The sequence below is a fragment of the Bos taurus genome, chromosome 22, assembly GCF_002263795.3.
Source record: "Bos taurus isolate L1 Dominette 01449 registration number 42190680 breed Hereford chromosome 22, ARS-UCD2.0, whole genome shotgun sequence".
In the NCBI taxonomy this organism is placed as follows: Eukaryota; Metazoa; Chordata; class Mammalia; order Artiodactyla; family Bovidae; genus Bos; species Bos taurus.
Window position 1 is genome coordinate 60,357,924 of NC_037349.1, and position 13,783 is coordinate 60,371,706.

At 61.4% G+C, this 13,783-nt stretch overlaps 1 protein-coding gene across 3 annotated transcripts in view; it reads right to left on the reverse strand.

Annotated features, from left to right (window-relative positions):
- CHCHD6 (coiled-coil-helix-coiled-coil-helix domain containing 6) overlaps positions 1–13,783 on the reverse strand; it is a 104,238-nt gene that overhangs the window by 69,116 nt on the left and 21,339 nt on the right. For all 3 annotated transcript variants that reach the window (NM_001076402.2, XM_059879860.1, XM_024983021.2), the window contains 2 exon segments: positions 8,827–8,971; positions 10,445–10,517. In NM_001076402.2, coding sequence (NP_001069870.1) covers positions 8,827–8,971; positions 10,445–10,517 — 218 coding nt within the window.

The following is a 13,783-nucleotide window of genomic DNA, read 5'->3' on the forward strand; positions in this document are numbered from 1 at the left end:
CGGGGCTTGTGGAAGAGGTCAGCTCATCCTGAGCTCCAGCTCAGAAACCTGCCGACAGCCTGCCGCCCCCAAAGGGCGTGATGGGGGGTCCATCCAAGCCAGCTTGGAAGTCAGCGTACAGCTCTGGCTGGGTCTGTTGACGCCACATACTTTCTTTCTCCTCCAACTCTTCCTCCTCTTGTAAGTCTGAACACTTGCCAACATGTAAAGGTTCCCATAAACCGCCACACCCAGCTCGGCACCCCCAGAGCAGGCGGCGTGGGGGCCGTGTGAGCTCTGGGAGCCCAGTCCTCCTGGCCAGCCGTCCTCTAAGCCCCCTCAGAACAGGCTTGGGTTTCTGGCCCGTGCCACCGCGTGGAGTCCCCGCAGGACGCCCTGAGTTCGGTGAGCCCCACGCTTCCCACCCGGTCCTGGAGATGCCCCTCCAGGCCGTGGGCGAGGGTGGTGACAGGGTCTGCGTGTCGGGAACACCGTGGCCCTGGTCTGTCGGGCTCCCAGAGTCAGGAGTCTTCCCAGAGGAGCCCGGCTCCTCCTCACCCCACGGTCTCTGTCCCCAACCGTCTCCAGATGGGGCACAGCTTTTCTTTCTGCAGGCAGTATCCCCAAGTACAACTGCCATTTAATGGAGGAAATCGTAAGTACTGTCTGATTTTTTTTAAGGATTCTTACCCAAGAGGAAATAAACAGGAGGAACAGGTAGAAGCGTGTGACCACTGGCCAGTGTGCAGGCGTACGAGGGCACAACCCAAACCCGTGGGATGCCGTCCGGCCTCCCCTGACAGGACATGCGAGGTCTCCAGGCCCAGGTCAACAAGGGGCTGTGATCAGCTGAACCCAGGAGGCGGATGGGAGGAGGCCGCACCTAGTGAGCGCCTGCTGCATGCCCCGCTCCTGCCTCCCAGGCCCCGCCCGTCCCCACCGCCCGCTCCCCTCCACCCCAGAGCAGCAAGGCCCCCATCCTCCCACCAGAAAGGTGCCTGCTGACCCTTTCACGTCCCCCGCCCAGCTCAGAGGCCCCCACTCCACGTTCCAGCACACCCATGGCCCCGCGGCGGGAGGAAAACGCCCTGCGACTCTGCCGAGGTGACCGAGGTGATGGCTGCAGAGCAGACACAGGAAAGGCATGGAGGTCATGAGTCGTGTGCTAACACGAATCCCACCTCAGAGGATGGAGTAGCGCCCCGGGCCCCCGCCCTCCCACCCCCGCTTTCTTCCTCCTGACACCCACCGCCTGCCCGTTCTCTGGGGGTTGCCGTGCGCTCCCCACTGTGCAACACACAGAACACAGGCCCAGCGCTGTACTGCGGGGACAGAGCAGCAAACCCGTGTGATCCCCACAGCCACAGCCTCAGGGCCACCCAGCCCGCGTGGGCCTAACAGAGCAGAGGGCCCTGGGTTCATGAAAGAGCTGTGACCCGAAGGAACTGGGTGCAACACAACACCCAGGGCTCCCCACCTGTGCCCGGGCCCCACAAGGAGGAGTGGATGGCGCGCCAGGATGCCAGCCGGCCGGCCCCCAGCACCCAGGGCCCCCGGCAGGGCTTCTGTAGGCAAGCAAGGCGCGTGTTAGTGGTGCGCACCTTCCCCAAGAGCAGGAGTATCTGACAGAAGCAGCCACCAGCCTTCAGCCCCGTCCCCCTGCCCGGGACTCCAGCCCACAGAGGAGCTCGGGGAGGCTGAGGATCCCGGCCACACCAGGGTGTCACCTGGGGCCCGGCCCACCGCAGGGCTCTGGGTGGTGACCCCTGGAGCCTCGCAGAGCAGGGCCGAGTGTGTCCCTGCCCCAAGGGCGGGGCGCCCAGCCCTGGACCGGAGCAGAAGGGGCTGGCCGGGGAGCCTGCAGCAGGCAGCACCTGAGCAGGTCACAGCATGAGCCCCCAGGGTGCTGCGTGCACACCTCACACATTCAATGAGAACAATCTCTCGCACAGAGTTTACAAGTAAAAGGAACGACTGCTACTCTTTTCTTAGACTAATGGAATGTTCCATTTTTCCCCCAAGTCATACAAATATATCTGCATTTAATGAGACAGTTGTGCCTACCTGTCAGGTCTAAATAATCAGGCTGCCAAAGAGAGCTACAGTGACTCAAATACAGACACACTGCAGAGCCCCTGGGGAGCCTGGTGCACTACAAGGTTTCAAGGAATGCGTAAGACACTTCTGAGGCCACATGTGAGGCCCAGCCCCAGAGATGACCCCACCCAGCACAGCCAGCCCAGAGCCAGGACACACTCGAGGGGCTTCCAGACACGGGCGGTGGCTCAGGTCCTCGGACAGGCCTGCCCCTCACTGGGCCCCAGGCCCCCAGGGGACCAGGCTGCACCAGGTGGACTGGGAACCAGCTCTGCACAGTCCAATATTGCACAGCGCCTCCTGCCAGGGTCCTTCCACCACCTGCCAGCCGGAGCGGACCATACGGGACTGGAATCTCCCATGCCCTCCCTTCCTGGATGTCTGCTGGTCCCTCTGCACCTGATGTCCACCCCGTGCTCACCCTGGTTCCAAGAGCATCACTCTCCGCCTCCCGAGGCTCCTTTCTCCCCGCAGACTTCCTCCCCAGACACCAGAAGACAACTACCCCTCAGACACAGGGAGAGGCTGCAGCCTTGCCTCCTCCTGGTGGCCACACCCCCGTTCACTGGGAGCTCCTTACCCAGGGCCCTTCCAAGAGACAGCTTGCAAGCTGCCTGCCTTTAGTTTAGCTTCAGTTCAGTCACTCAGTCATGTCTGACTCTTTGCGACCCCTTGGACTGCAGCACGCCAGGCCTCCCTGTCCATCACCAACTCCTGGAGTTTACTCAAACTCATGTCCATCGAGTTGGTGATGCCATGCAACCATCTCATCCTCTGTCATCCCCTTCTCCTCCTGCACTCAATCTTTCCCAGAATCAGGGTCTTTTCAAATGAATCAGTTCTTCGCATCAGGTGGCCAAAGGATAGGAGTTTCAGCTTCAGCATCAATCCTTCCAATGAACACCCAGGACTGATTTCCTCTAGGATGGACTGGTTGGATCTCCTTGCTGTCCAAGGGACTCTCAAGAATCTTCTCCAACAGCACAGTTCAAAAGCATCCATTCTTCGGTGCTCAGCTTTCTTTATAGTCCAATTCTAACATCCATACATAATCACTGGAAAAACCATAGCCTTCACTAGACGGACCTTTGTCGACAAAGTAATGTGTCTGCTTTTTAATATGCTGCCTAGGTTGGTCATAGCTTTTCTTTCAGGGAGCAAGCATCTTTTAATTTCATGGCTGCAGTCACCATCTGCAGTAATTTTGGAGCCCCCAAAATAAAGTCTGTCACTGCTTCCATTGTTTCCCCATCTATTTGCCATGAAGTAATGGGACCAGATGCCACATTCTTAGTTTTTTGAATGTTGAGTTTTAAGCCAGCTTTTTCACTCTCCTCTTTCACTTTCATCGAGAGGCTCGTTAGTAGTTCTTTGGTCTCTTTAGTCCTTTAGTTCGCTGCGGTGGCTAAAAACCAAATGTATGTGGAGGAAGGCAGTCCCTGAGGCGAAACCTGGGCCCAGGAGCAGTGACACAGGTGCAAGCAGTCGCCCCTGATCCCAGTCAGGGTCAGCACGCAGGCTTCTACTTGGCAGCCGGCCCCTCGGAGCAGCTCCCTGTGCAGAGGAGCCGCCAGTAAGAACGTTCCTGGACAGGCTGGCCCCTCGCCCTGCTCCCTCCCCTGCCAGCACCAGCTCCTGGAAAGGAGCCCAGCCCAAACAGGGCTGCCGGGTGTCCCAGTCCAATGGGCACGGGGTCTGAGTGCCCGCTATGGCTGAGCACGGGCGCAGGGGCTGAAGGGGACATGGAGCGGGCCTGTCTCCGGGCCTGGAGAAGGCAGCATGCCCTTAGTACGGGGGGCACTGATGCCTGTCTCCATCCACCTGAAAACGGAGATTGAAGCCCGGGGCCGCTGGGAACTCTCAGCCCAGGGAAGGTGCTCCTGCGGAGGGCCCAGCCGCTCCGCTGAGTCTCTCGATGCCCCAGGTCTGGGGTGGCTGGGCTCAGGTGCATGCTGGAGAGCCACAGCCCACGGAGGAGAGAATCAAGCCTGCAGCTCGACTCCCCGCTCACAGGGAAGGTGGCACGGGACACGGGAAGGCTCTGGGCTGGGTGCCCGTCTGCCAGAGAGGGAGGAGAGGCGGGGGAGCGGCAGGAGCTGCTGGTCTCCATTCGAGAGAAGGCCAGGCCTGATTAGGCCGAGGCACCCGAGCCCTGTGGCATTTACCCGGGACCCACCCGGTGGCCCATGAGCTGGAAGCACTCCACAGCTGAGCAGGGGCCGCAGCCTCCGGGTACACGTCTGCAGACTCTGCCTTGTCAGCCTTGGTGAGAGGGCAGCAAAGCGCCCATACCCTAAGCAGGGAAGTCCGGTTCAGAGGCCAACTGGAGGCTCCTGACACCCGATAGCCCATCACTCCGGGAAGGTCTTGTCACCAACATTGGCTGACTTCTCTGGGCCTTGGAAAACTCCGGGGTGGCCAACATCCGTGCATCCACCCAGCCACCACAGCAAAGCCAAGGAGATGCCACCCACGGTGCTGGGCTGGTGGAGGCACTTGCCGAGGGAAGAGCCACCTCATCTGCACCTGGCTGCCAGCAGGGAAGACCCCCAGGGAGGGGGCTGCAGGCTCCTCACCAGCTGGGAGGGCCACGACTCTCCTGCTCTAGGAGTAAGCGGCTGGGGATGGGAGCTTCCCACCCGGTCCCACTGCTGCTGCCCGAAGGCTGCCAGAGCCTCCTGGAGAAAACGTGGCAGAGAGAGGCCCCCTGCCCAGGCGGCTCCGTGGAGGGGCTGGAGGGCAGGTGGTGCCCATCCGATGGACAGACCCGCCCCTCTGCCCCACCCACCAGGGAAGACACAGGCGGAGGCCTCGCTGTGCAGGTGCAGGTGCGGGGCGGGAGCCAGGTAGGCTTCGGCCTCCTGAGGTCCCGTCCCCCGCCTGCAACTCCCCAGCCTCCCCCCTGGCCAGCAGGGTCCAGGACTGCCCCCTTGTGGGCCCAGCACATGGGACAAGAGAGGCTGCGGGACACAGCCTGGTTCCCAAGGGTACCGGACACTGGTGTGGCACCACCCACAGCCACCGCCCACCTTGGTGAGGGGGTGAACAGCAGGAGGGTGGCTGGGTTCTCCCCATCTTCCCAGACCCACGTAGGCAGGGCCGCCCAGACTTCCGGCCCCTTGAACACAGGCAGGGCACCGGCACGAACCAGGGACCCGTCTGGGCTGGACTCTGCCGTGAACTCTCTAAGATGGAAACCCCTCTCCAGACCGGCAAAGGAGCGAGCATCATGAGGCATGAGGGGGTCTGTGGGTTGGGCAGGGTAGTAGAGGCTGCAAGGAGGCAGGACTCGAGTGTGTACCCACCCCCCAAGCTGACATGAGGGAAACATTCTGTCAGCTCAAGGAGCCAAGCACCCAAGCCTGTTCTATCCATGATCTCAAGACTCCAAGGACAACCTAGGGGCCTCCCGGGCACGACCACCGCCCCCGAAGAGAAGGGCCTACAAGAGCCAAGTGGCGACCAAGGAGGACAGCCAGGATGTAGGGCTCATCCCAGGAGTCTGGCTCCCGAACCCAGGCTAGGCCACAGCCTCCAACACCAGCTGCCGGACATCACCAGAAGTTTCAGTTCTCCGCCCTACAGTCCTAGAGACCCCGCAAGGCTCATCCAGAGGACGCCCAGCCCTCAAATGCCTGACTGGGTGCGTGCACTGCAGCCCATGCTCCCGGGAGGGCCGCCCAGCCGCTTGGCCCAGCCCGCCGCCTGGAGGAAGCACGGTGCACGGGCCCCCCACACCCGCTCCCAGCCCTCACGGATGCTGGGGCCCAGGACAGCCCGCCTGCCTTGAGGCACGAGGGCCGCCAGGAGGCCGCACAGGCCCCCAGTCCCGCTGGTGGCCGCAACTCGCCCGCCCACCCTCTGCCCCGCACACATATCCACTGCTGCTCCGGCTCCCTGCTTGCCGGTCCTCTGTCCAGGCCACCTCGGCCTCTCAGCAGGACTCCAGCAGTCTCCTGTTGACCCACACAGAACCTTCTGGAAACCATCCCAGGCACGACGGCATCAGGCTGCGTGCCCCCATGCCCACGAGCCCCTCCACGCGCTGCCCTCTTCCCAGGCATGGCCCCAGCTCCCCAGCTCACTGAGCCTCCAGCCCCGGGGCCCTGGGTGTCACCCGCCACGGCTTAGGTCTGCTCCCCAGAGAAGGCCTCGCAGGCCTCCGTCTAATGGGGTCCTGCTCCTCCTCTCAGCTCCCAGCCCTCGGGCACCTCAAGCTTTCCTGCCTGTGGTCTGTTGCACATGTACCCTCCGGGGTCTGTCCCGCTCGGCTGGCCTGCAGCCCCCGGCGGAACAGGACAGGGTGGGAGGCGGGTGGAGCTGGCAGAAAGGGGGGTGCAGAAGGAGAGTTTAAAGGCCAGGCAGCAGCTTCCTGCCAAGGAACCCATGGGGCAAACGTGAAGAGAGTCACCAGATTTGGTGAGTCTGAGATCAAAGTGCCAATGGGTGTGAAAACCAGACTGCAAAGAGTCTGAGAAGCCAACTCTGATCTCCACACGCCATGGCCAAGGGCTGGGCCGAGGGGACAGGGTAGCTTTAAGGAGCAGCCACCAGGCAGGCAACTCCTGAGGGGCCAGGGAAGACGGCGGGGGGGGGGGGGGGGTAGGCGGGGGCAGGGGCGGGTGGGGGGGGCTGGGAGAGCAGGCAGGACCGAGTCAGTGGGTGTGGACAGGCTGGCACAGTGCCCCGTGGGGTGAACGTGGGGCCCCCGGAACAGAGCCAGCAGAGGCGGGAGCCAAAGCAGGGACGGAGCTCAGGAGCTCAGCACCTGCGGCCCTACTCCAGTCCAGTGGGACCCCGCCCAGGGGTCGGGGGCCAGGCACAGAGGACGGACGGGGCGGCGGCGGGGCAGGGCAGACGGGAAGATGAGGGGAGGCGGGTTCGAGCCTCTGGGGCCTTCGGAGGCAGGCTCCCCCCACCCCTGCTCTGCAGGAGCTCCTCTCAGAGGTATGCAGCTAACAGCTCCGACCACATTCCTGAGCTGCTTACAGATGCTGAAAGCACCACCAAGGAGCCCGAAAGACTGGGGATGTTCACCCCTCGTGGTTCTGCCTGTGACCTCACCATCAGTCAGTCAAAGAACTGTGCACCAGCTGATCAAAGACTCTGCGACTCCCCACCCACCCCCACCCAACCTGGCCTTTAAAATTGCTCTCCTGAAACCCTCCCATGAGCTGCGGGTGGGGAGAAGTTGAGCCACTGTCTCTTTGCTCTGCCCTCCCTGCAAATAAGCCTTTCTTTGCTCCCAACTCCAACTTCCCATTTGTTCCACCTCACTGTGCTTCAGGTACATGAAGGTGGAGTCGGGAACACGCACGCGGGGGGGCCACGCATCCACACGCAGCAGCTCACTGCGGCGGCCCTGCGCGCAAAGCAGGCCCTCAGAAGCAGGTTACAGACATGATTACCTTTCCTCGTCATTAGTTTTATGAACTTTGCCCAATAACGAGCTCAATCATTCTCTCATGCAGAAGAGGACTAAACAGCCACGCTGCAGAAGCCAGAGCAAGGAGCACGCCTAATGCCCGCGACACTCAGCACCCTGGACAGGGACCCTCCAGCCAGCGGCAGGAGCAGGGTCGGGGCCCTGGGGGTCAGGAGGCAGGGAGAAGGGCCCCGCCAGGACCCAGGCTCCCCCGTCCCACCTGCAAGGACCCCGGGAAGGAAAGAAACCCTCTGCCCAGCTCAGGTTCTGCTCCCATCCTTCCCCTCCTACCTAAACACTCAACACACCTTTCTGACACCACCTCCGTGCAGCAGCTGCGAGCACAGGACCAACCGCAGGTGACGCTGCGGCCTCGCGCCCCCCGCCGGAGTTCCTCCCGAGTGCTGATGGCGCTTCTCTGCGTCTGCTCAGGCCAAGCCACTGCCTGACCTCCAGCTGAAGCCCAGGCACCCAGAGGTGCAGGAGGCGGCAGCCACACAGCCTCCCAGAGGCGCTTCTCCTGGATGGCGCCCCTCACAGTGTGGAAGCCCCAGGCTGGCCCCCACGCCCCCAGCACTGCACATCCCAGGTCGGGCAGGACTGGCTACCCTGGGCCCTACACCCAGACCGTCTGGACCAGAGCAGGGAAAGCAGCCACGGGAACCCCACCTAGGGACACGCAACAGGAAGCAGTAAGCTCCCACAGGGAGCGGGGTCTCCAGCTGCACTAGGAGGTGGACCGTGGCGAGTAGAGAGTGGGGCCTCACAGGAGTCGGGGCGCCCGCAGAGAAGGCGGCCTCGGGCCCCGTGGGCTCTGCACGCTGGCAGAGGGCACCATCCACCCAGACGTCCAGGGCAGTCTTCACTCTAAAGCTGCCCTTCATGGACAGAAACCCACACCTACACTGGAGGCTGGAGGCCCCTCCCACTGTGGGGGTGTCTTCTCTGGGGACGCCTGGGCCAGGGCAGGAGGGAAGCTGTGAACCCCTTGTGCTGTGATGCCCACGATCCAGGTGAGAGTCCACAGTCACAGGTTGCAATGCTCACCAGATCTCCATCCCTGGTGTCAACGTTTCTGCTCCGTCCAAACCGATGAACCCTGTGTGTCCTAGCCAGGCCCTTCCCACCTGGCTGTTGGGCTGCCTGCCCCCCGCCTGTCTCCACTGTGACAAAACCCCAGCTATAGGACCCCGGCTCCCAGTTCCTAGAAAGACTCCCTCCCCACAGAGGAGAAGCCGTGACTTCAGACTGATGCAGGTCCAGGGCTGGACCTCTGCTCCCTGGACCAACGGAGCCAGGAGGGCTGCCTGGGGACCTGCACTCACCCGCTGGGCCAACCGCTGCTTCTCCTGGTCCACACCGCCCTCCCCACGCCGCAGCGTCACACTCCAGGGACTTGCAGCTGCCTCTCTCTCTGTCGTGGCCACACGGACCAGCTCGTCCTGAAGCACAGCCTGCTCCCAGTCACACCTGGGCCAGAGGAGAGACGGAGACACAGATGCAGGCGCAGCTCACGCAGCTGCTGGGGCAGGGACATGAGGGCCGACGGGACGCCGTGGCCGCCAGGGAGGGTCAGGCACCAGTGACGGTCCCCTGGGGTTGGGGGGACACTGCCACGCGTCCTCAGCCAGCTGAAGAACCAGAGACCCAATGCCTGATGAGAGATCCTCACGGCAGGGGTCCAACTCCACCACCCTAGGCCCCTTTAGAGACGGGCAGGGGACAGCCCACCTCCCCGCCCCACCTCAGAGCTGCAAGGTCAGGAGCAGCAGCCTTGGTTCTCAATGTTCAACTCTCAGTCCTGAACGCGTGTCTCCCCTTGGACCTGTTTCTAGTCTCCCTAGTAAAATCCTCCTAGAGAAAGAAAAAAGCAGCTGAGAAGATCTTAGAAGTGCTCTTTATCAGCGGGGTGGGGGTGGGGTGGTAAACACCTCAGAGTGAAAAAGGCCGCGGATGTCGGCCCGGGGCACGGCGGGCATGAGGCCCTGAGTGCTACACTCTCTGCCGCATTACAGCCCCAAGACCGAGGACCAGACGTGGTGCCTTCAGCAGTGAACACGCTCACGAGGCAGGTGTGACAGATGGAAGATAATTAGAAGACTGGGTGAAAAGAGCAAGATAACAAAATTTTACACGACTTTGAAAAACATAAGCCTAAACTAGAGAAAAAAAGACACTTGAAAGAAATAGTCCAAAATGTTAATACGGAATGATGAATCTACTGGTGACTTTTTCATTTCGTATACATCCTAAGTCTCCCATTAGCACGTGTTACTTGAACGTTTTTTAAAATGCTTAAAAGTTTTTGTTTGTTTTTTTTTTAATTCTGGTTAATTGCTTGGAGGAGGCCTCTGGGGATTAGGGACTGGACACTCTCAGAAGGTGGGTCCTTCTGAGATCACAGGACGGATGTAGCCACGCTGACCTGCAGAGGGGACAGCCCAGCAGGGATGACCCAGGCCGCCCGCCCCCCGAAGGCAGCTGCCTGAGTCCGTTACAGAGGCGCAGCCTCACGGCTGCAGACGAGCCCCTCAGTACCAGCTGAGGGCTTGCTGAGCCACACCGCGAGGACCCCACACCAGCCCTGAGAACCCTGAGGCCTAGAGACACGGTGCGCCTGGGGCCTCCACTGCTGCCTGCCAGCCCTGCCCCAGCCAGGGTGCTCACCAGGCTGAGGCCCACGCTGGGGAGGCACCCACACCTGGAGCCAGGCCACGAGCGAGCTCCTCCAAACATGGCTGCACACACCCGCAAGGCCACAGAGTCCTGCCCTCCCCCACCCGTAGTCTCATCTCGTCACACGAGGACCAGCGGCACCTAAAGCGCAGGCCGGGCGTCCCACCAACGTAAGACAATGCGAGGGACCAGACCCCCGGCCTCTGGGCGAGGAGAAGGCACCTGGTGCGGAAGGCGTGGCCCGGGGCGAGCACCTCCTCAGCATACCTCTCAAGAGGGTCCACCTGCACCCGCGGAGGCCCCCGGCCACTGCCGCAGTCCGGCCTGGGCGGTTTCGAGTCTGCAGGGGTAGACAAGAAAAGGTCAGCAGCAACCCACGGACGGAGGGAGGCTCAGCATCACCCGAAGAGGGCCTGGGAGGACACCCCTGGATGGACGTGGTCTCAGTGGTCACCCCAGATGGGCCCTGGAGGACACCCCTGGATGGATGTGGTCATGGTGGTCACCCAGGGAGGGCCTGGGAGGGGACTGTGGATGGATGTGGTCATGGTGGTGACCCAGGAAAGGGCTGGGACTGTGGATGGACGTGGTCATGGTGGTCACCCCAGAGGGGCCCGGGAGGACGCCCCTGGATGGACGTGGTCATGGTGGTCACCCAGGGGAGGGCCCAGGAGGACGCCCCCGGATGGACGTGGTCATGGTGGTCACCCAGGGGAGGGCCCAGGAGGGGACTGTGGATGGACGTGGTCATGATGGTCACCTAGGAAAGGACCCGGCAGGACGCCCCCAGATGGACGTGGTCATGGTGGTCACCCAGGAGAGGGCCCGGTAGGGGACTGTGGATGGATGTGGTCATGATGGTCACCCAGGAGAGGGCCCCGGGGGACATCCCCTGGGTGGACGTGCCCTGGGCCAACAGAACATGGCCTTGCCCTGCTGTCAGGAGGGAGGTGCCCCGAAGGCCCCTGGCCTGTACCCTGCACAGACAGGATGGCAGGGTCGCTGGGCAGTGTGGATACCTGAGTGCGGTGACTGACACCCCCCTCCCACCTCTCAGCTGCTGGAACCCAGGCACCCTCCCCAGGAGGCCAGCCAGCCGAGGGGAGCTCCCTGTCTCCACGCTGAGAGGTCAGCGGGGGCGCAGCCTGCATTTCCTGGGCCCCTTCTCCAGGGCTCTGACCTGAACGTGGCCAGCGCCCCCGGGAAGGAAGTCTGCGCACCTTTCCACTGGCATCACCTTGAGTGTGACAGCACTTCAGGCTGTCACGGGAGGCCTTCCTTCCTGCATGAACCCGGGGATCTCCAAGCAAACCCACTCACTCTCCTCCCCACACGGTGACAGTGCGGCTCTGTTACCCTGCGGCTGCAGCTTCAGCGTCTCCGCCCCTTCGCAGGCGTGCACGCTTGGCCACGTGGGCCACAGGAGACCCGGCAGGAGAACCAGGCTTTGGGAGGAAGGTCGGGGGTGCTGCTCCCAAGACCTTCACAGCTGCCAACTCCAGAAGGCTGGGCAGGTGTGCTGGAGGGCCTCGCCAGGAGCATGCAGGAGGCGCTGCCGCCCAGTGTGGGCCTGACGGAGGCCCCCTGGACTTAGCCACTGGCTTCTGACAGCTCTCCTGACACAAGACTGATCACACTTTTGCTTTCTACATAGTTTTCCTTTCTCACGACCACAAAAGTAACGTGTGTGCCCACTGCAGAGCCCGTGGCCAGACCCCTACGGCCACATTCCATGGCATTCTGCCGGCCCTGCCACTGGTGATGGCACGAGTGAGCCAACCATCCGAGGGGGCTGGGCCTCGTCATGGATGTGACCGTCTGTGCGCGTCTCCCTGCGGCCGTCAGAGCGCCTCACGGCCCTGGCAGGTGGGCACCGCTCATGCTTCCCCAGTTTGTCACTCATTCTTCATCCATTTTGTCTAAATTGTCTCTAATTTTACAGTCATATTTCACACCCTTCTTTAAAGTTTCTTCATTATATTTCGATGTCTGACTTCCTGACATGCACTTGGGGTATGGTGTGACTTAAGGGTTTAATTTTAACTTCTTTTTCTATTTAGAAAAATTAAGGTAAGAAAATTGATAAAGAAAATTATAAAGAAATTTATAAATTATAAATTTCTATAAATTAGAAAGAAAAGTTAAAGAAGTTTAACTTTAACTTCTTTTAACTTTATCAGTAAAGTAAAAGCAAACACTGCTTTTGAAAGTAAAAGCTGGGACTTCCCAGGCGGTGCAGGGGTTAAGAATCCGCCTTGCAATGCAGGGAACGCAGGTTCAGTTTCCGGTTGGGGAACTAAGATATCAGATGCCACGACTCCTGGGCTGAGCAGCACAAGCAGAGAGGCCGCACAGCAAGGACAGAGCCCGCACGAGCCAGGAAGAGCTCACGGGCTGCGACTAAGGCCTGCGCAGCCAGATCCACAAGCACCTCACAGTGTGTAACAGAAAGGACCCTGCAGTCAGGCCACCCACGCCGACGCTCCTCCCGCTTTCAGAAAGTCGAAACTCACTCACGGTCAAACATCAAAATACTTTGTTAAACCAAAAGCATGTACTTTATTTTTGGTCATATAGCATGGCTTGCCGGATCTTAGTTCCTCAACTAGGGATTGAACCCATGTCCCCTGTAGTGGAAGCTCGGAGCCCCAACCACTGGACCACCAGGGAGCCCCCAAGGCACACAGTGCAGGGGACGGGGTGTCGCGAGGCCCAGCCAGCAGCCCTGGCCCCGTCCCTGCACCTCACACTCCAGTCAGGAAACCACGCGCGGTCCTGAGACGGCTGCGGCCGTGCCATGCCTGAGCCCCGGCCTCCCCACCCGCAGGGCCGCGCCGCAAAGTCCAGGTCCTGCGCCGGCCCCCTGGGGCCCCCGAGTAACTAGCCCTCTCCTCTGTGCCGCTGGGCCCTGATGGGCGCCGGTGTCCCACGGGCACCAGACACTGTACCCTGTAGGGTCACACACTCAGCTCCCGACAGGGTGGGCCTGCCCACCAGGAGGGCCCCTATCCCCGCCTCGGTGTCCCAGCACGGGGCTCATGCCGAGTGGACAGGAGGGAGCGCCCGCCTGCGAGCTGGCACCCCAGCAGGGCAGAGCAGCTGAGAAGGCAGCTCCACCATGAGGCTGGGTCCCTGCAGCCCTTGGATGTAAAGCACCCACATCGCAGTGGGGAACCCAGCTCCTCATCAAGCTCTGTATTTAACCAGCTGCCACGAGGGCTTTTCCCATTTGTAGTATCTTAACGTTTTTGCACTATACTTTCTCCACTCTTACATGCGTTGTTCCTTTGTGTTTGCTAACAGGAATTACTTCAATAAAAGCACAGGCTTTTCCTCCCATGACAGACATGCCACTGGGGAATGAAGGCCCTTCCTGCCCAGCACAGGTGGCTCCGGGCGGGCTGGGGGGACCCGGGGGTGGGGTGGTGGCCCTCCCAGAGCCCAGCACCACCATCCCAGGAGCAGGGCCAGGACCCCAGGGCAAAGGGCAGGTCAGAGCTCTGAGCACGACACCAAGGCCACCCCATCACTGCCTCCTTCCATGCAGAGAGGCTGGCACAGCGGGGACTCTGCCCTAGACTCAGCGGTGGTTAGGGAGGCTCTGCA